Below are 18,642 nucleotides of genomic sequence, written 5' to 3' on the forward strand. Positions count from 1 at the left end.
CTTTTCTTTTAGAAAAGCCCAAACCCTCTTCTTTTAGGAAATGCCCAAAACCCTTATGCATTTCCATTGTCGAACCAGATACCACATTACCACTTCTCTCTTTTCTCCCGTAGCAGTATGACTTTGCACAACGGAGAAGTCCCTTTCATTTCCAATCCAAGGAAGAAGAAGGTCTGTGGCTGATTCCAAAGCAGCTCCTTCATCCTCGAATGATGAAATCGTGGGATTCAAGCAACTTGGTCCACCTTGTTTTGGGTTTTCCGTCTCCGCAGCCGCTCTCGCAGGAGCTGCTTACATGTTGAGCTTTTTTTCCTCGGCGCCCGTAGTTTCCCTTACCAGGGTTAATAGGCTTGCCGGGGACTAGAGTCTCCCCACCATTATACTACAAACAAGCTTTCTCCCATTTCCACCATACTAGTTCTCTGCAGGCAAAGTGGCTGAGCATAGCATAAGTGCATGCAAGTTCATTACTGTACTTCCACTACAGAAGTGGCTAGCTCACCTTTCATCTTGGCATGAGTAGAACTACTGTGTCCGAGGAGGTCTCGTGCTGCTACCTCAAAGGAGATGATGAGATAAACAAGAGCAAATAGAAGCTAGGAAAGTCTTGTTGGAAGTAGAAGACTTGATCGATGCGTGGAGGAGTGTTTGCTTGGAGACCAAGGGAAGGGGGTTTACCTTACCTCTATTAGTAGAAGACTTGGACAGATATTTGTGCAGTTAGTTAAGAGACATATATAACCCCACTGGACAATGTGGACATAACACATCATTTATGCACCTGACCAATGCCCTTATCTAGCTAGCTAGCTAGTTGGTTCATTATCGAGTTGACTTATACGAATCTAGCTATTCAATCTTGTCCCATGCAACATTGATTAATAGTGTGTCATGGTGTCAGTACTTGTTTCTCCCTTTAGATATGAATACGATCGAACGAAGTCACTGATCATGCTTCTGAATCCGGCAAGGCATTGAATGGAAAAATCTACCGGAGGCCATTTGCATTTTACTAATTTAATCAAAAATCCAAATCCCGCTGGTCAGCTTGTGATTGCTATATCTCTGAGTATATATGATATGTGCATATATTCTAAACTCAAAAAAGATGAACTATTGCACAGAAAATCACCACTAGATCGAACAGATCCAAGAGCAATTGATTGATCTTATATATGCCATAAGAAAAGAAAATTAAGCTGAGGAAAATACTCAAAATAGTAGCTACATAATATTATTGCATATAGAAGGGGAAGATCTAACAGCTTGAGCTTCCACCAGTTCCACGTAAACGAAGCAAACAAACATACATTACTTGTCAAAAAACAAACAGACATACATTAACAAAAGAAGCTAGCTAGGCCAAGATTCCCTAGCTTACAGTGCCAGAAAAACTTGAAGCTTTGCATTATTTATTACTAGCCTGAATCTAAACATGCACAATTGCACATTGATCATATTGATCTACATGGTTGCGCTTTTATTCGTTATGGCTTGTGATCCAGGTTTGGTTTAGGGTTCTGCAGCCTCAACAGCCTCACCAGCGTAAGCGCAGCACCTTCTGCACCCTCTTCCATAGTTAAAGCGCCTGCAGCAGCCATAGTAACACCCTCCTCCTCGTCCTCCTCCATAACCAGGGTTTCCTCCACCGTAGCCTCCGCGGCCGCCATTACCACCTTGGTACCCTCCACGGCCGCCATTACCACCTTGGTACCCTCCATATCCACCATTACCGCCTTGATATCCACCATACTTTGCATCATCAAGGCCGCCTACGTTGGAAGTTTCAGTAGTGGTCACCCCTGCATGCAATACAGCTTAATCAACATTTGAATGAACGTCTAATGCTACTTGTATTATTCACTAAGCATTACTAATTACGTACCATTTTCCTTCTCAGCGGAAGTCTGAGCGAGGTCTCTGCTTGCGGACACTACAAGAACAAGAGCAACCAAAAGAGCCAAGAGAAGAAGAGCCTTGTTGGAACCCATTTTGATATCTCTCAGTTTCTTCAAATGTGAGTAAGATCGAGATTGAGCTTGGAAATGAAGGAGCTTCCTCGTCTCTATTTATAGGGAGATCGAGAACTGAGAATGTGAGAAAGAGATCGAGCAAGAGATAAGGGGGAACGTACTGTACACGATGACAACCCTACTGGCCACTCTCACAGACATTGATGAGACACGTACTGTGTAGTTGGGCGTTGGAGATCTATAGCCAACCCAGCTAGGATATATATATAGTATTTTTGCCCAATTGACTAAACGATATTCAACCTGTTGAATTTTGGTACTGCGACCTTACAATAATTTTGGTACAGCATTCACCCATTGAGCATGAACATGAATTGCACATGAAAATTTCAGGATGGGATGCAGCATCTGCCCATAAAACTAGTCGTCTGTAAGAGCTAATTTTCCGATATATCTAACCAAGTAACCATTTGTCAATAGTGACGCAAAGCCTGCAATAATGCACTTCAATACCTAATCAATTTTCCTGGCTCAATTGCTCATTGGGACTGTCGATGCAAAGCCTGCAATAATGCACTTCAATACCTAACCATTTTTCATGGTTCAAAGCTGAACCAACCTTATAATGCTTGCTATATGGTCAATGGGATGGGGTTCTCCGCAGTCCCTTCAACAAATTAACCAGAACCAAGGATACCATGTCTGTTATTTGTAATGGAAAGAGCAGGACGAGATTCACTGAATTAGAACAAAAAGGTATCAATACATCCATACAAGTTTGTACTGCAATTTACAGAAGTTACTCCCTGTATCTTTCATTCTACCTTTACTATGTACACTTGATCAATCACAAGTTCCAACAGTTCTACACTTACAGAAACAAAGACATCTCTGGAGCTGGAATGAAGGGGAGAATGTCTTCACCAAACAACTGAAACAACGATACCAGTAACTTCCCAGAATTCAATTCATCCTTCCAGACCTGATTGAGGACAGCTGACTTCTTTAAAGACTGAGCATCAGCCCCGTTACTTCTACCTCTGCTGTTTGAAATGCTCTCATTAGACAAACTCGTAGATGATGATGAGGGGACTTTATTGGTATCACCTGAAGGAGCTGGAGCTGCTGTGTCTACTTGCATTGGAGATGGTGAAGAATTAGTTAAACCAGTTGGGCCATCAGTTGCAATTTTCTTCGAGGGTGGTTGCTGTTCCATGGGCTCCACACTTCTCTTCCGTTTATCTTGTGATTTACAAAGAGAAAGAAAAGTTAAACTTTGCTAAATAATTATCTTGAAATATGAGATTTATACTGTTTTCATTCGCGCATATACAAAACGAACGGGGTATATGAAAAACGACTACATATAAGAACTAAATTTCTATTTCTCTATCTTGGAGAAGTGTCTTAGTTCATCAGCTTTTCAATTACATAAAAAATGACTACATATAAGAACTATATTTCAAGCACGAAAAGGATAGCAACAAAATACAAAAAAAGAACCACTTCTTCACTGATTCAAGCATGATTCTGATGTTGCAATATGAAAGCATACAAAACCTACAATCGGCATGTAGAGGAGGAACCTAACCTCTACACTGGACTGTACCATTTTATATTTCTTCGAGAAATAGAGAAATGTTTCAAGCAAACTCTAGTTCATACATAATCGTAACTCGTATCTTTACAAATTTCAAATTTTGATGTGTTGTAATTAGAAGGCATGCATTAGGTACAAAGAAGAATGGTGTGCAACCATTTATATGCATGTATTTTTCAATTAGGCAGCAAAGAAAAATATCATTACACAAAGCAAGATCACTTGGAACTGAATTCATTTTAAAGCAAGCATACATCCTGTTCAAAAAAAGAAAAGAAAAAGAAAACAGCAAGCATACATTAACAGTGAACAGTCCCAAATTGACAGGTTGAAATGGTGCTTAAGAAAACACAAGGAATTAAATTTCTTACTTGGCGTAGTGAGAACAATTCTTTCATTGGTCTTCCAGAGAGATTGTGGTACAGGAGATGGCAACGTTGGGAAGATCTTCAGCTTATCATATATACATTGCCCTGCTGCACCCTGCAATAAGAAAGATATCATTAGCAAGCATTTCATAAGATTTAGTCTATGATACGCAGGTATAAAAAGGCAATCACCAACAACGCTCCATAAACACGCCAAGCTTCATGCCTCTTGATCTCATTTTTTTGCTTCTCAAGAAGCAGCTCTGGTTCAAGAAGTCGCAGATATGACTCCAGATTTGGCAATATCAAAAGGTGGACCTAAATAGAAAAAGAAGCATTAACAGTAAGAATATCCTGGCCCCAAGTAAGACTAGAATGATATTTCAACACAAAAAAAAAACTACATTCTAGGAACTACTGTCCTATATCTAGGAGACTAGGATGATATTTCCCACACTAAGAAAAGTCAACAAGTGAATAAATTTAATAAAAGAGATTGAAAAATCAGCATAGCCTAGGAAAAGGGTACAATAGACTTTAGAGGTAAACACTGAACTGACTAATTGATCTCCAATTTTCGTGGTTTATTTAGATACTAGTTTTCCACATGTTAGATGTGCAGCTATACTGAGAAAAAAAAAGGTCTTGCAAAGAATTTCGGTTCCATCATATTGAACTTTCAAAGAAAAAAAAAAGAGATTAATAAAGTTGAAGGATATTCACAAACTACCGAACCTAACAATACTAAAAATTGTTAGATACTCGTTGAAAAACAGAAACTGTTAGATACTTTAATTTTTCTTGTGGTTGTTGCAATAAATACTAAAAGGGCAAGAAGAAACTTAACATGAGAAACATCAAAAACACTTTCAAGTTTACAAGCAGTTCATGGCGCATAATTGAAAGGTGAAGTCAAGGAGCTTAAGAGATTACCACACTGGGCCCTAGAGCAGCTAAACCTTGAATTGCACCATAGTGTTGAGTCAAGGTCCGTTTTGGGTCCAAAAATGCATTGACCAAAGTTTTTGTAAGTCGTGACTGGAGAGTGTTATAGACACGACCAAACCTGCAACACATCAAAAGAAAAAGTTGAACTCCACGGGTAAGATGTGAATCTTACAACAACATAGCTTTATGAATTTGAAAGATTTGGCATGTGGAGCAGTATTTTATATTTTGCTAGGCAATTTGGAGAATTTTAGCTAGGCAGACTGATAGCAACGACAATGAGTGTGTTAGTTTAGTTTCTGATCAGAGAAACCACTTAAACAAGTGGTCTGTTCTAATAATCTAACAGCTAAAAACCGATTATCCAGAAACTCAACAGTATGTGCACTTAATCTCCATCAAGGTAGCTTAATGTGCCAAGCTAAGAGTCAACTGGGCCGGGACACGACCGTGAGAAGACTATGAGACTATAAAAATTATCAAAAGATAAGTCATGAACCTTCAAATCTAGCATAAATAACAACCTTTACGAAGAGAATCAATGAACGTAGCATCACCCCTTTGCTACTACAAAGTCAGCAAGAGATGCCACAAGCAATGTAGCAAGCCTAACCTTTTACAAATTGAAGCAACCAGATTCGCTGTGAAGTCTCTAAGTTCCCAATGGTTGTCAGCAAACCTATTGCCCAATCTTTTTGCCACAAGGCAAGTAACTACAGATGGCATCAATTGGTGTAGCTGACAAAAAAAAAAGCCTTCTCAGAGTAAATCTATCATGAGGTTCGTCTACCAAAAGAAAGAGAGAAGAAATGCTTACATAAGGTTCAATGTGAATGTGAGGATTCTGGAGAAGGCTATGGACAACTCGCATCAGAGCAAAAAGAAGTGGATAATCACTCAAACCACGAGAAACCTGACATTAAGCAAAACAGCTATTACCAAATGGCTATCTATCATCCTCTGGCTATCAGCAATATGCCAAGAGTAACCACCTCATCAGCTATAAAGCATGTGAAATAAGGAACTAATGGATGAAGTCCCGAATCAGTAGCCAAGCTCAATAGTGCTTTTTTAAGAAGAATATCGTCGGACCTACCCACGACAAGCTCAGTGATTTTGTCAAAATATAGCTGCAAAGCCAATGACACAATAAATAAACAAACAAATAAATAAATATCAATGTCAACAAGCTACAAACTGTAAAAAGTAATTAAACATATAAGTAGACGATTGGAGTACCTGAAGCTCTCTAGATAATACATGCTTAACTGGTAATTTGAGCTCAACAGGAAGTCCATCATCCTTTTGCTCATACTTTTTGCCATCAGAAGGAGCTGTAAGTACTACAAAAAAACACAACAATTAAAATGTCCAAACTTCGGCTAAAAATAATGAGACGTCAAAAATATTCTAGTTCAGAAGAATCATGAATGAGAGTAGATCGACTTCGTGCATTTGTAGATTAAATTCCATAAGAAATAAGAAGCATATGCCATAAACAACAGAGCATTTTATACTCTCTAGCAGTGAAGATATTAGCATTCAGGCTATAATATAACTTCAAGCATCAGATAATGCTATGAACCCCATCAATATTTATTTTGTTCTAAGCTGTATGGAATGCTAAAGGCTTAACATTTTCATATTCATAAAGTGGAAGGCTGAATTCTGAGCAGCAATTAAGGGCACAAAAGATTGGGTGCAATCCCAAAACTTTAAGAGACAAACCTTCTACAGGTGCATTTTCCGGAATCGCAGGTTGTACACCTTCTATAGCTAGCCAGTGACAAAGAAGTCCAGTATCAAGTGGTGCTTTTGGTAAAGGAGCTTCGATAACCTAAATCAAACAAAAAAAAAATGGAGCTTTTACAACAGAACGTACCAAATCAAAGTACAGAGTTTTATTAGTTTACTCAGAAGTTCTTACATCTTTAAAATCGACATCCTTGTCATCGATGTAAAACAAATCCCTATGTCCAACAGCTTTTTTGAAACGCAAGGGGCCTCCAGACACAAAACCATATAGTGGCTGATACAAGAAGAATAAAAAAAAAATCAAATTGAAGATAAACTAATTCAAGATGAACACAGTGGCTGATGCAGAGGGCTCCTAGACACACAATCATAAGTTATAAGATGCAAAGTATCACCAATGAGCTGGTTCCAATTGAGCCCTAAAGTGAACACAACCTACACAAGCATGCTCTCACAGTGTTTTCTTCAACCAAACAACATTGTGGACCAAAAACATTCAACTGACATCGATCAAGTATACAAAGTCCAGCACAAAAGGTAAACTGTCCATATATGAAAAACCCTATACAATATCTTGCGGAGACTAGTTAACAAAAGCAAAACCACAGAAAAAAAATCCTCCTACACTTCACACATTGCAAGACTCACCTCGACATTTCTCAAATTGAGCGCACCGTCGACATCATCAGCTGTCAATTTAGTTCTCCGTGAGTGACGCATACATTTGATAGCCTCCTGCACTTGCATTACAAAGTAAATAATAACAATGTCCCTCAATCCACTAACCTAAACTAAACCACGTTATCTATCTTTCAAGTTCATTACTTCAACACAAGCATAAACCTCCTAAGCAAAACAAAATCAACCCCAACTCTCCACCTCAGTAACAAAGAAGGTAACTTTATTCTTTGTAAAGATTAAATTGATGGTAAACGGGGCTGAAAAATTACCTGCATGATCTCACGGAGGCGATACTCGACGTCAGGGGCGAGAGCAAGAGCGACATCTGGAGACAAATTGTTGATCCCAATGCTCTGTGAGATTACTTCAATGTTCTCTTTGGGCACAATGCTCATTCTCGAAGCTTCTTCTGCTGCTGACCTCAACAAGGCCAAGAATTCAACTTTTTGCAGTAAAAATTGGAACTTTGAGTGATACCCAGAAGGGGTTAGTTTTCTTACCGTGTAAATTTCTGGGAAGACAGAGTTGGAGGAAACCCTAAAAGAGATAGAGTTGAAGGTTGAGCTCGGGAAGAGGGTCACTGTCAGAAGAAGAAGGAGGATTGATTTTCCGGCGATATGGGTCATATATATTTCGAACCCGAATTGTAACCCGTTTAATGCCTAGACAAGAAAACGACATGTCGTTTCACCCGTGATTACACTTCGTTCTGCGAAGTGCAGATAAACACTACTACACTAACAGGAAAAGTCAGTATTAACCCCACGATGTTTATTTACGGACGCGTTTCCGGTGCTTTTCCGGCGTATTCAAGAACAGATTATAAACCTACAAAGCACTGGGTATGCGTTGGTATGGCCTGAAAAGTCAATATACAGCCGAAAACAGCTGAAAACTCGTCGGGTACGTATCTGTAGATATCTAAGATAAGTGGGGCAACAATACTTTCTTTTACTCTGAGATTAGGGTATTAACACTAATACACTAACAGAAAAAGTCAGGATTACCCTTAAGATCTAATTTATTTTCCGACGTATCTAAGAATGGATTTTGAACCTATAAGGCACCGGGTATGCGTTGGTATAGCTGGAAAAGTCGATATACGGCCAGAATCAGCTAGATATGTATTTGTAAATAACACGGATACGTTATATTATCTACGTGGGTTTAGGTATAAACACTAATACACTAACTAAAAGTCATTATTGCTGCATGATCCAATTTTTTTACGGACACGTTTTCGGACATTTCTGACACATTCCCAGCCGTTTCCGACGCGTTTTCCGTCGTAACTGAGAACCGATTCTGAACCTACAACCCTACAAGGCACCGGCTAGCGCAAATATGGCCGGGAAAGTCGATATACGACCGGAAACAGCCGGTTACGTAACGCGGGGCAATACTGTCTATTTGAGTCGCGTCTAAATCAAGCCAAAATACATGTCCTTAGTTACAACAGGGTCTCAGCTCAGCCACTGTGACTCACCCAATGGCTTCGAACACCGAAGAACCAGGCAAAGCTTCTCTTTTGAGCGACGACGAACTGGGGTCAATGCTCAAGTGGGTTACCGACCCAGATGACAGAAAATCCTTCTCCGAAGTCTGCAAGCAATGGTCCAAAGTCGAGGGTCTAAACCGATCATCCCTCCGTCTTCTCCAACCTGATCTCCTCCGCCGTGTTCTACCCAGGTGCCCAAACTTGATCTCCTTCCAAACCCAGGAGTCCTTCTCCGACGCCGACCTCGAATTCTTGGTCCAAACATGCCCCAGGCTCGAAGTCATCAACCTCAGTGTTTGGGACCACGCACCCAAGGTTGAACCTTTGTTGTCTTCTGATGGTGTTTACGCACTGGCAATTCGGTGTCCGAACATAACAAAGCTTTTGCTTAGAAGAAGATTGAAGACAGGAGTTGTTGCGGTTGCGAAGTTGTTACCCAACTTGACGCATTTGGACTTAGGATTCTGTCATGAGGTTGAGGACAAAGACATTGAAGCCATTGTGTCGGCGGCGAGTTCGATTACCTATTTGAACTTGGAAGGTTGTTTTTGTGTCACAGATAGAGGTTTGGAGTTTCTGTCGGATGCGTCATGTTCGAAAACGTTGAAGACATTGGTGCTTGCAGGGTGTTGTAAGATCAGTGACTGGGGGGTTTCGGATTTGCGGTACATGTGTTGCTTGGAGAATCTGAGTTTGGCTAACTATGGGGACAAAATCACTGACGTGGGCTGTTTTGCGATATCGGAGATTAAAACTCTGAAGAGGTTGAACTTGGCTGGGTTGATGTCACTGACAGACCAAACAGTTGTTGCTATTGCTGAGAATTGCCTCAACTTGGAGGTGCTTAATTTGAGTGACTGTCAAAGCGTGACTAGAGCTGGTCTTCATGCCTTTTCGGGTCACACATGCTTGAATACTCTTGTTTTGCATTATTGTTTCAAGTTTTTTGGGATTGATTTGGAGCTCTTGGTGCTGGAGTGTCCGACATTGAAGTGCATTGTGGTGGATGAGTATTTGGGACGGCAGATATTGCCACAAATGCAAGAGAGCACTAGAAGATGTGTGAGTTACAAGTTTATTTGTGATTGGTCTTTCAAAGACCTTGAGATGTAAGATGATGTCGTCATGTTTTAGCTTTGGAGAATCGAGTCCTTTCATGCAGGTTTCATATTGGGGTTTTAGTTTGTGTAGCACTTGGTTTTGTTTTTATAGCTTCATTAGAGGAGAAGGGATGAGCTCCAAGCCTCCAACTGTTTGTAAAAGTTTCTGAATGAATACATGCTTGACTTGAGAAATGAATTTCCCAACTGCCTTTTGATTAGCTTAACGCGTAGGCTGCCAAAATGTGTGCATTGCAAACCTTTTTGGAGTAGCAGGAATGACGAACTAGCTGATCAGGATTTGACAAATGATCGATCTGATGACAAAGTTTTCACAGATCGAATGCATCAGCGCGTAGCATGTTCAGATTCACATACCATTCCAAAGCAAACATTCGGGGTCAGATCGAAAGGAAAGGTTGCAACTTGGCAAGTATCATAGATCTATGACTGTGACATCCTATAGTCACAAGCATCTGAGTTACTTCAAGCTTTAATTTTTCACAAAAGATAAAAGCTAATCCTCTTTTTGCACTTAGCACAACAACACAGAAGGATAAGTTGCTGAAGTTTTAGGGATATGTATGGGTAAAATTTCAGAAAATTATGAAATCCAGTCTGATCACATATTTTACAATAAGACAACTGAGGAGGAGGAGAAGAAGTAAGCAGAAAGGAATAGGCATAGCCTTAACAGCAAGCAAACTTTTTGCGAGGCAATGTGCTTCAAGCCATGTGCATAAAGCAGGTGAAAAAGCAAACACACAACCATGCCCCCCCCTCCTTCATCATATCCATCTTTTCTTATCTAATCTTCACTTTTCAGCTTCTATTATTTTTGTGATTAAAGTGCATCAGATCCAGCTCTAAAGCTATTAACACCCTCCAGTTTTCTGACTTAATTCTATCTAACATGTGCTTCCCCTCTAATCAAAATGTATTAGTTGGTATTAATAACTTCGTAAACAATTCTATACAGTGAAAATTACTATAATTGAGTGAGAAATGTCAGCTCAATTATGAGCTTTTCACTGAAGTATATATGATTTAGGACACACTAGCTCTCCTAGAGCATCTTCTTTGTGCTTGGTGTGCCTTCTCAGTTGAGATGGGTATCCATGGAGGTTTGGTCAGGAGTGTGTTCTCGAGAAATCGATCTTTTAAGACTCAGGAGAGCAATGTGAGTCCAATCATACTTGTACCTTCATGATTCAAGCCTCTATTGTTTCTTATGCTACTATGTAAGTATACATTGATACTGTTTGGCTTTTTGTTTAATGAAATGATCAGGGGAGGAACAATATGACAGAAAGGAGAAGATGGAGCTCAGTTAGACTGAGATCATATCTATGTGGGGATGAATTCAATTCAGTGGTTGCAGACAAGGATTCAGCTTCAGTTAAGAGCTATGAGGCTAATATATCGCAGCTCACTTCGGTGCTTGTAGAGGTGGATTCTTGTTCTGCTGATAGCTCTGAGGCCACTGTTACACAACCATTGCAAGATCACTTAGAAGACAAGGAAGATATGCACATCTACAACACAATGTCTGAAGAGCAAGCAGCAATCATCATCCAGTCAGCATTTAGAGGCTTTCTGGTTAGTTCATAGTCCCAAATTCAGAATATTTTTAACTCATAGTTCAAAGTTCAAACTTACTTGTGAAGGTATCTATAGAATTTTGGTAAAGAATGATTGGCATGTTAGAACTCGGTCATCTCAAACTGTTTTCAGAATGCTAGATAATTGTTCATTGATAGTCATTAGACTCCTTGAATTTCAGACTAGGCATCAAAATGAAGGGATCAAATCAGAGGGTGGTAAACAGGAGCTTATTGTAGGATCAGAAAGTCCAAGTATGCAGTCTCTGGGGACATCAGTTGAAGTTCAAACAGGAAATTCGGTGGAAGTGCACTCGGTACAGGAGGAAAACTTGGCTGCTCAAAACCGGCTGACACAACAGAAAGCTAGAGCTCAAGTGCTAAGGCTTAAGGTAGACCACAAACAAATTTAGCTTTTAATTTCTTAGAACTAGCTAGATCACACTGAAAAATCAAGTTTTATCATTATAACCAGTAATACATTATCACTTGCAGGAAGACTGGGATGATAGCACATTGAGTAGCAACATGTCAAAAATGAGGATGCAGAACAGATTGGAAGCGACAACCAGGCGCGAGAGAGCATTAGCTTATGCTTTTTCACAACAGGTACATCTGAAATTCCTCAAGTCCAGAATGAGTTCATAGTAAAATTTTGACAATTAGCTTAGCACTTTTTTTTTCCCTGTAAATGTAGCTACGGATCTGTTCAAAGAAAAAACATGCGAGATCTGATGGCACAGAACAGAATATGGGGTGGAGCTGGCTAGAACGATGGATGGCAACCCGCCTCCCCGAAAGCTCAAGCTCCTTGGTCGAAACTCCTACAAGCAATATTCAGCTGGTTGAGCCAATTAACAGCAACCAAAGAATTGTGATGATCAGGAAGAGGTTATTTGATGGAATGGGTGAAGAGAAAGAGAGCTGTGGATCTAATGATGTGACTGTTGCATTTGACAACTTTTCAGTAACAACAGAAGAGGGGAACATTAGCTTTAACTCAGTTGATCAAAACAGGTTCAAGGCTACAAAAGGTGTATCAAGGCGAAAAACTGTGCCGAGTTATGAGTGTGGGAAAAATTACGTCAAGGTACGGATTTTTTACTCAAATTGATATCCAAGCTGCGTTAGTAAAAAGAAACGGCTTACATGATCCATTTGTAATGATTTTCGTCAAGCATGTAAAGAAAAGAAATCACAATTAGTTTACGACTTTCATGTGACTTAGGCTTTCACATTGGCACAGGTAAGCAAGAAGGATTGTTCAAGGGAGGCTGAGGAATATGCAATCGACAAGTCGAAGAAAACCGGGAGGGTCAAGTGCAGAAACTCTTCATTTTGACGATAACAGCTTTCTCACTAGTAATGTCGAAATCTGCTACTGTAAGATAAATAAGCAGATCCTTGCTTTGTTGTGTGGATTAAAGTGTTTTCGTTGATGACTCTTGTAAATTTAGTTAAGCAATGAAGAATCATCCCGCTAGAATTCTGAACATGTTCAGTACTGTACATGTTTGTTAATTATCTGAGTTCGAAATGGAGCTGATTATTATGTCAGTATAATCTTTAACATCAAAATAAGCAGCAACCCTTTTAGACATTCAGCCATGTAAATAATTGACTTCTACTGTATTTGTAGTATTAAGAGTAATACTTTACTATCCTAGTGTCAACAATTCTACGCAAGGCTGTATTTTACTATCCTCTTATTTGGGATCTTTGCATATTTCGAGCTATTTTCTTGACGCATTGCAGATTTGCAACCTCTTGTTTCATAATGGCAAAAATTGTTACCTCCATCACTAATGATCAAAATCTAAGACATCAGTTAGCTTATAAAATCGCAACCATGAAATTTGCACTGTTGTTCTATTGTGGTCCTGCAGAGGAGTCCATTGAGTAGTATCTAAAGTTCAAAACAGCTGTGAACTGTAAGAGGACACTTTGTGTCAAAATGATCTCACTGAATACTGTCTTTGTACATAAATTTCAAGATCTAGATGTCACGTCGACAGCATAATTGGATTACCAACTCAATATGAAGCATAAAATTGTTGCAACTTTGAAACAGTAAGTTGCGACGCGCTAAAATTACTATGTTAGAGGTGAAATAAATTTGACCTCACAACATAGAGTGGAATAATGAAGATAGCTAATACTCTATAAAAGTCCCTGCTTCTATACCAATGAATGGAAAATAATCAGCATTTAGTGAAATACAGTAACTGTAGAACCAACAAGAAGTTCATTATCAAATCATCAATAAGTGGGGACATTAGCTAGTACTTTTTCACAAACAATGCAAGAGCAATTTCAACACTGAAGAAAATGAAATAAGAAGAATAGGTAAAAGGAATGCATAGTTTGGGAAATCATGGAGTGGTCCTGTTACCCAAATAGGTAGAATTGTGAAACCAAATTCTGAGTCATAATTATGGCCATGTCTACAGCAACCTAGCTACATTGCTATACATGCATCAGTGATTAACCTCCCACCAATATATTATATTTATGCTGCATTCTGATCATCCACATTGAACTTCTATAATGGCAGCCTCTACTTACTCTCATAAGCTTTCTCATCCTTATTGTGACAGATCGTTTGATAGTGGTGGATTTGCTTGGATGACATATTGAAGAAAACTGAATAAAGTGTTTGGTAAGAAAGAAACTATAGAAATTAAAATGATAGAAACTCATCAAAAATAATGGATGATTTTTATGACGATGGAATTCGATGTACCCTGTAAAAATAAAACTTGCACTAACATGAGTGCAAACTCTGGCAACCAGCATCTAAGTATGATCGGCTAATTCCGGCAGCTCCAGATGAACAAGAAATTCTGGTGGACTTAGCGAATCACAATCTACTTGTTTCACAAGGAATCTGCCACTTTAAGAGTAAATAATCAGCTTCTTGCTTTGTTATCGGATTGTAGTGTAGATGGTAAAAAACAAATCACCATCTTCAGACTTTAAAGCTATGTAGAATCATTTTCCTACTTTTCCAATATATTTTCAGTAGCTTACATGATTGGTAGATGAATTTACTATATTTACTATATATCTATTTGTTGATCACTGTTCATCTACAGTGAAAAACTATTCATCTACAGTAAAAAACAGTTTTGGGCTCGGGCTGCGTTTCGTCGCTTTGTGTATCTCTCTCGATCTCTCTCGACCTCTCTCGCCGCTTTGTATATCTTTTTCTTGATGTCTCTCGATCTCATTCAAACCATATCGCGTCAACACCTGATCTCTCTCTCTCTCTGTCGAATCTCTCTGCTTCAAGAACTTGCTGTCGCGTCAAGACAAAAGTAAGAATTTCTCAACTCTGTTGTTTTCTTTTCTGTACGAATTGAAGGAGTTGATAAATATATATTCGATTCAGCTGGCCTCAGTTGTTTAGCCGATAGAGCATTTGTCTGGGTTTTCAACGGGTTTTCCATTTTCCTTTTTAGTACTAAATTTTCATGTTTTGGTTTTTTGTAATCTTGGATTTTGGTCGGCTTTGGAGGGTAATCAATTCCTCTATTTCTGAGATCTGGGTAAATTGGCTCTTGATGAAGAGACTGCCGGTGATTTCTTGGCATCTCTTCATCTACAAAGAAATTAACGATATAGGGCCAAGAAATCTTATAATTGTCTCTATGGGATGGTCTTATAAACACTTATTATATGAACACGGTATATTTTTAGCAATGGGTGTGCTGTTTTGTTGGAAACACATGCTTCACTGCATGACATATATAATAAGCTTAAGAACCCTTTTCCGTTCTTAAAGTTTAACCATTGTGATGGAGAGTTGTAGCATTTGAAGTCTTCTGTGTTTTAAAGTTCGTATACTTCATATAATTCTTCACAGACTTTCTTTAGGGAAATTTGAAAGTTGAAATTAGTTGTCGTGAATTTAAGTTTGTTCCAATTCCATTTGAGGTTCTCTTAAAAACAGCTTTCCACTTTGAGCATCAATGTCAGTGCTAAAGTCTACTGATCTACTGATGATGCTCTTTGTTACCTGGGCTACTGACCAAGGACATGTGTATATCCTTCTAGGGGCAGCCATCTTAAAACTTAAAATCTAAGCAAAGTGAAATGATTTTCTATGACAGGGAAGGTAGTCTTTACTTTCAGTTGCACTTCTATCTGAGACCATTATGACTGGTAACATGGATCGTGGCATAAGAGCATTACATAGCGCGGGCAGTTATTAAATGTGTTTTCATGAAGTGCTTCTTTAGGAGTTAAACTTCCATTTGTCCAGTTGATTATAGTTCATATGAGCAGATATTATGCATCTGAAATTAGCACAGGTTAACCAGAGAGTAGAGAGTTGAATCAATCTATTTGCTACTGGGATAATTTTATGTCAATGGCAGATACTATATCAATCAAGACACTTTCCGTGTAACATTTGAGTTTGAGTTCATTGCTATATATTATAAAGAATGAAAATTTTCACCCATAAAAATTTCCATGTAGCAAATGGATTGATTCTACTCTCTAATATTGTGTTCCAAGTATGTGTTCCAAGTATTGTGTTCCAAGGATATAGTAGAAAGAACTCAAGCTGAAATGAGGCAATAAAGTTTTTGAGTCTTTAATTGAGTGTGATTATATTTATAATTTGTAAATAATTAACCAACCAGCTAGCTTAGTAGTAGGAGTACTGAGTCAACTGATGCTTGAAGCTAGGTTGGTATATATTTTCTTTTCTTCAGGAATCAGAGAGTTGATCAAGGAATTGCATCTGCTTATCATAATGAGCTCAAATCTGGTCATTTACTTCAACCAATATCTGCACCTGAGTAACTAAAAACAAAGCAACTTTAGTATCATGCCTCTTTCAGTAGACATAATACTGGAAAAATCAGAATGTCTTTTTATAAGTATTTTTATGTTTGTTGTAGGTCGATGTCAGTTTCGAAAATACCTTCCTGAAGTATGTTGTTTTGGGATATCTGATTGAACATCTTTACATTTACTTTAGCAGTATAGTAGCGTGGCTAAAGATCTAATATCTTTGCATTTACTGATAAAATACAGGCATATAACAACGCTGCAGCCACTTGCTTAGGAAAACCAGTGAGAGGATTTAACATAAAAAAGAGAGGTAAACTTAGGTGTTCATGTATGCTAGAACTTTAACATTTTAAGCTGCAAAAACACAAGATATGGGGTGATTATTAAAAATTGTTAATTAGTTAGTTTCCATTGCAGTGACTCTTTTATTCTTTGTGTTGAATATTTGAATAATCGGAAAATTAATCTTATATTAAAGATGAACTCTTCTTTCAGGTTGATTTGATGGGCAAGGCACGATGACTCCAAAAGGGTCTTAATCGAATTACAGGACCTATACTTCAAAGGGTTTGATTAGCCTCTTCCCATTTGATTTTGATCTTATTTTTTCATATACAGTATATATCTTTTCCATTTTCTTTTTTTGGTATATGGTTCGGCTGCGTACATGAATATGTGCATCAAAGTGATTTGTAGTTCTGCTGTGGTTTTTAGTTATTTGGCTTGCTGCCTTTTGCATTCTTGGTATCTGTTATCACTTCCCTTAAATTGGCAATCTTATATAATCAGTATATGTTATTACTCCTTTTCTGAATCTATTATTTGTTGTTGCTAACTATTCTACTCTTAGTGTGGCTTATTAATGGATGCTTATTATGTCTACATATCTTCAGGGCATGGATTGATTCTAGAACCATGTCCATGACCATGATCAAATTGATTTCAGAACCATGTTCATATAACAACAATTATGTATAGTGGGGTTTGACTAGCTTACAGCTAAAATGGACAACAATGATATTCCTCATGGGTAGATTTTATTAATTACATTTGGCAATTTGCCACAAACATTATAAAGATGTTGAGGATGAAAGATGATTGTCTTCTATATTTTTTTGTAGTATCCTTAAAAACAAGCACAGCAGATGCTAGCACAATGCAACATGTATCAAGGTAGATGTATATATTTTTGCTGTTGTCTATCAGTAATTTGCAATCAACAAGTTTACAAATCTTTGTAATTATAGAATGATCGTTATCAATTCATTGAAACAAGAACATCACAGTGCATTGTCATAGTAAAGCTAAGAATAGGGATTTTACTCTCTGTTTCAAGCAAAGTTGATAACTGATACAACATTTATCGATCATAAAAAATGACATATTACAGTATCGAAAGTCCCGCAGCAGCGCGCGGGCTACCTTTCTAGTATATATCTATTTGTTGATCACTGTTCATCTACAGTGGTTTACTGTTTATCTACAGTAAAAAACAGTGACGCCACTCAGTTTTAATAGATTTGGGCCTCTATGTTGGGCCTGTTTTTTGTCGGTTGAGATTATATGGGGGAGAGAGAGTCGTTCCCTTCCTCTCCTTCTCTTCTGCCTCCAAAAACGAGATCGCTTCTTTCTTCCTTCTCTCTTTCTGCACTTTCTGGATTCCAATTACACTAAAAAGCAATTTTAGAACTTTGTGAGATTTAGACTCGAGATAAGCTTCAGAGAGAGGGTCGTCGCTTAGAGGGATACCTACCAAACATTCGGCGATTGCGAATCTGGTAAGCTTCCTCTTCTCTGAAATCGTTTTTGATATTGTCGTCTCAGATCAGAGAGGCATAGCAGGGGTGTTGTTTTATCTGATTTTCTGAATTGATTTTCTAATCTGATTATCATTGAGAAGCATAACGATGCCCAACTGAAAACATTCTTCACCGCTTTCTTCTTCATAGCAGGGGTTTACTTACTTGATATGTTGTGCTATTGATTCTGATTTGGTTTTTCATTTAAGTCTGTTAACCTCATAAAATTGAGAGATTTTCGCAAGATGTGTGTAAAGCAAGATGAGATGTCAGACTGAAAGTTTACCTCAAAAAATTGATCGCAACAGATATTTTCAGATATAAGACTGCCGTTATTTGTCTTTTCCTTTTGTTTTTGGTGTTGCTAAGTGTATGATGAGAGATATTAGAATTTAATCTTTGTGTTGTGGTCTCTAGCTTTCCTCAGGGCTCCTGATTGGGTATCTTTCATCTACTATTTGCTTCTTCATGCGTCCTAGATTCCTTTCTTTTACATAGCATAAATTTCTTATTCTT

General features: G+C 38.3%; 4 protein-coding genes across 6 annotated transcripts; 2 read left to right on the top strand and 2 right to left on the bottom strand.

The window, feature by feature from the left end:
* Positions 1–1,209: 1,209 nt before the first annotated feature.
* Positions 1,210–2,035, bottom strand: LOC101292141 (glycine-rich protein-like). 3 transcript variants are annotated; one of them, XM_004304011.1, is made up of 3 exons: positions 1,886–2,035; positions 1,692–1,802; positions 1,210–1,616 (listed from the first exon to the last, which is right to left on the bottom strand). In XM_004304011.1, exons 1-3 carry the CDS (start codon positions 1,989–1,991, stop codon positions 1,513–1,515), a joined length of 321 nt encoding a protein of 106 aa, XP_004304059.1. In that variant the 5' UTR covers positions 1,992–2,035; the 3' UTR covers positions 1,210–1,512. The 3 variants fall into 3 exon arrangements, with proteins under 3 accessions (XP_004304059.1, XP_004304057.1, XP_004304058.1); XM_004304010.1 differs by having other exon boundaries at positions 1,220–1,676; positions 1,707–1,802; XM_004304009.1 differs by having other exon boundaries at positions 1,211–1,802.
* Positions 2,036–2,656: 621 nt separating this feature from the next.
* LOC101292816 (transcription initiation factor TFIID subunit 6-like) lies at positions 2,657–7,834 on the bottom strand. The gene is made up of 13 exons (XM_004304012.1): positions 7,826–7,834; positions 7,595–7,737; positions 7,293–7,379; positions 6,817–6,918; positions 6,618–6,726; positions 6,129–6,232; positions 5,882–6,019; positions 5,707–5,802; positions 5,503–5,627; positions 4,875–5,007; positions 4,134–4,259; positions 3,945–4,056; positions 2,657–3,215 (listed from the first exon to the last, which is right to left on the bottom strand). Exons 2-13 carry the CDS (start codon positions 7,718–7,720, stop codon positions 2,845–2,847), a joined length of 1,629 nt encoding a protein of 542 aa, XP_004304060.1. The 5' UTR covers positions 7,721–7,737; positions 7,826–7,834; the 3' UTR covers positions 2,657–2,844.
* Positions 7,835–8,814: 980 nt separating this feature from the next.
* On the top strand, positions 8,815–9,936 carry LOC101310730 (F-box/LRR-repeat protein 2-like). Its single transcript, XM_004305913.1, has one exon. The coding sequence runs from the start codon at positions 8,815–8,817 to the stop codon at positions 9,934–9,936; it is 1,122 nt and encodes a 373-aa protein (XP_004305961.1).
* A 1,017-nt stretch (positions 9,937–10,953) lies between these two features.
* On the top strand, positions 10,954–12,926 carry LOC101293113. Its single transcript, XM_004304013.1, has 6 exons — positions 10,954–11,103; positions 11,214–11,522; positions 11,707–11,916; positions 12,020–12,133; positions 12,222–12,614; positions 12,771–12,926. Exons 1-6 carry the CDS (start codon positions 11,032–11,034, stop codon positions 12,864–12,866), a joined length of 1,194 nt encoding a protein of 397 aa, XP_004304061.1. The 5' UTR covers positions 10,954–11,031; the 3' UTR covers positions 12,867–12,926.
* The last annotated feature ends 5,716 nt before the right edge of the window (positions 12,927–18,642 follow it).

The sequence above is a fragment of the Fragaria vesca genome, linkage group LG6, assembly GCF_000184155.1.
Source record: "Fragaria vesca subsp. vesca linkage group LG6, FraVesHawaii_1.0, whole genome shotgun sequence".
Classification (NCBI taxonomy): domain Eukaryota; kingdom Viridiplantae; phylum Streptophyta; class Magnoliopsida; order Rosales; family Rosaceae; genus Fragaria; species Fragaria vesca.

Bases quoted from the DNA above. Each gene is read 5' to 3' on its own strand.
- LOC101293113 (XM_004304013.1), top strand. From the start codon at position 11,032: ATGGGTATCCATGGAGGTTTGGTCAGGAGTGTGTTCTCGAGAAATCGA. The intron at 11,523-11,706 runs GTTAGTTCATAG...CTTGAATTTCAG, and splicing joins CAGCATTTAGAGGCTTTCTG to ACTAGGCATCAAAATGAAGG. The intron at 12,615-12,770 runs GTACGGATTTTT...ACATTGGCACAG, and splicing joins GTGGGAAAAATTACGTCAAG to GTAAGCAAGAAGGATTGTTC.
- LOC101292141 (XM_004304009.1), bottom strand. From the start codon at position 1,991: ATGGGTTCCAACAAGGCTCTTCTTCTCTTGGCTCTTTTGGTTGCTCTT. The intron at 1,803-1,885 runs GTACGTAATTAG...TATTGCATGCAG, and splicing joins TTCCGCTGAGAAGGAAAATG to GGGTGACCACTACTGAAACT.
- LOC101292816 (XM_004304012.1), bottom strand. From the start codon at position 7,720: ATGAGCATTGTGCCCAAAGAGAACATTGAAGTAATCTCACAGAGCATT. The intron at 5,803-5,881 runs GTGGTTACTCTT...GCTTAATGTCAG, and splicing joins CATGCTTTATAGCTGATGAG to GTTTCTCGTGGTTTGAGTGA. The intron at 5,008-5,502 runs GTTAGGCTTGCT...GATGTGTTGCAG, and splicing joins GTTGCTTCAATTTGTAAAAG to GTTTGGTCGTGTCTATAACA.
- LOC101310730 (XM_004305913.1), top strand. From the start codon at position 8,815: ATGGCTTCGAACACCGAAGAACCAGGCAAAGCTTCTCTTTTGAGCGAC.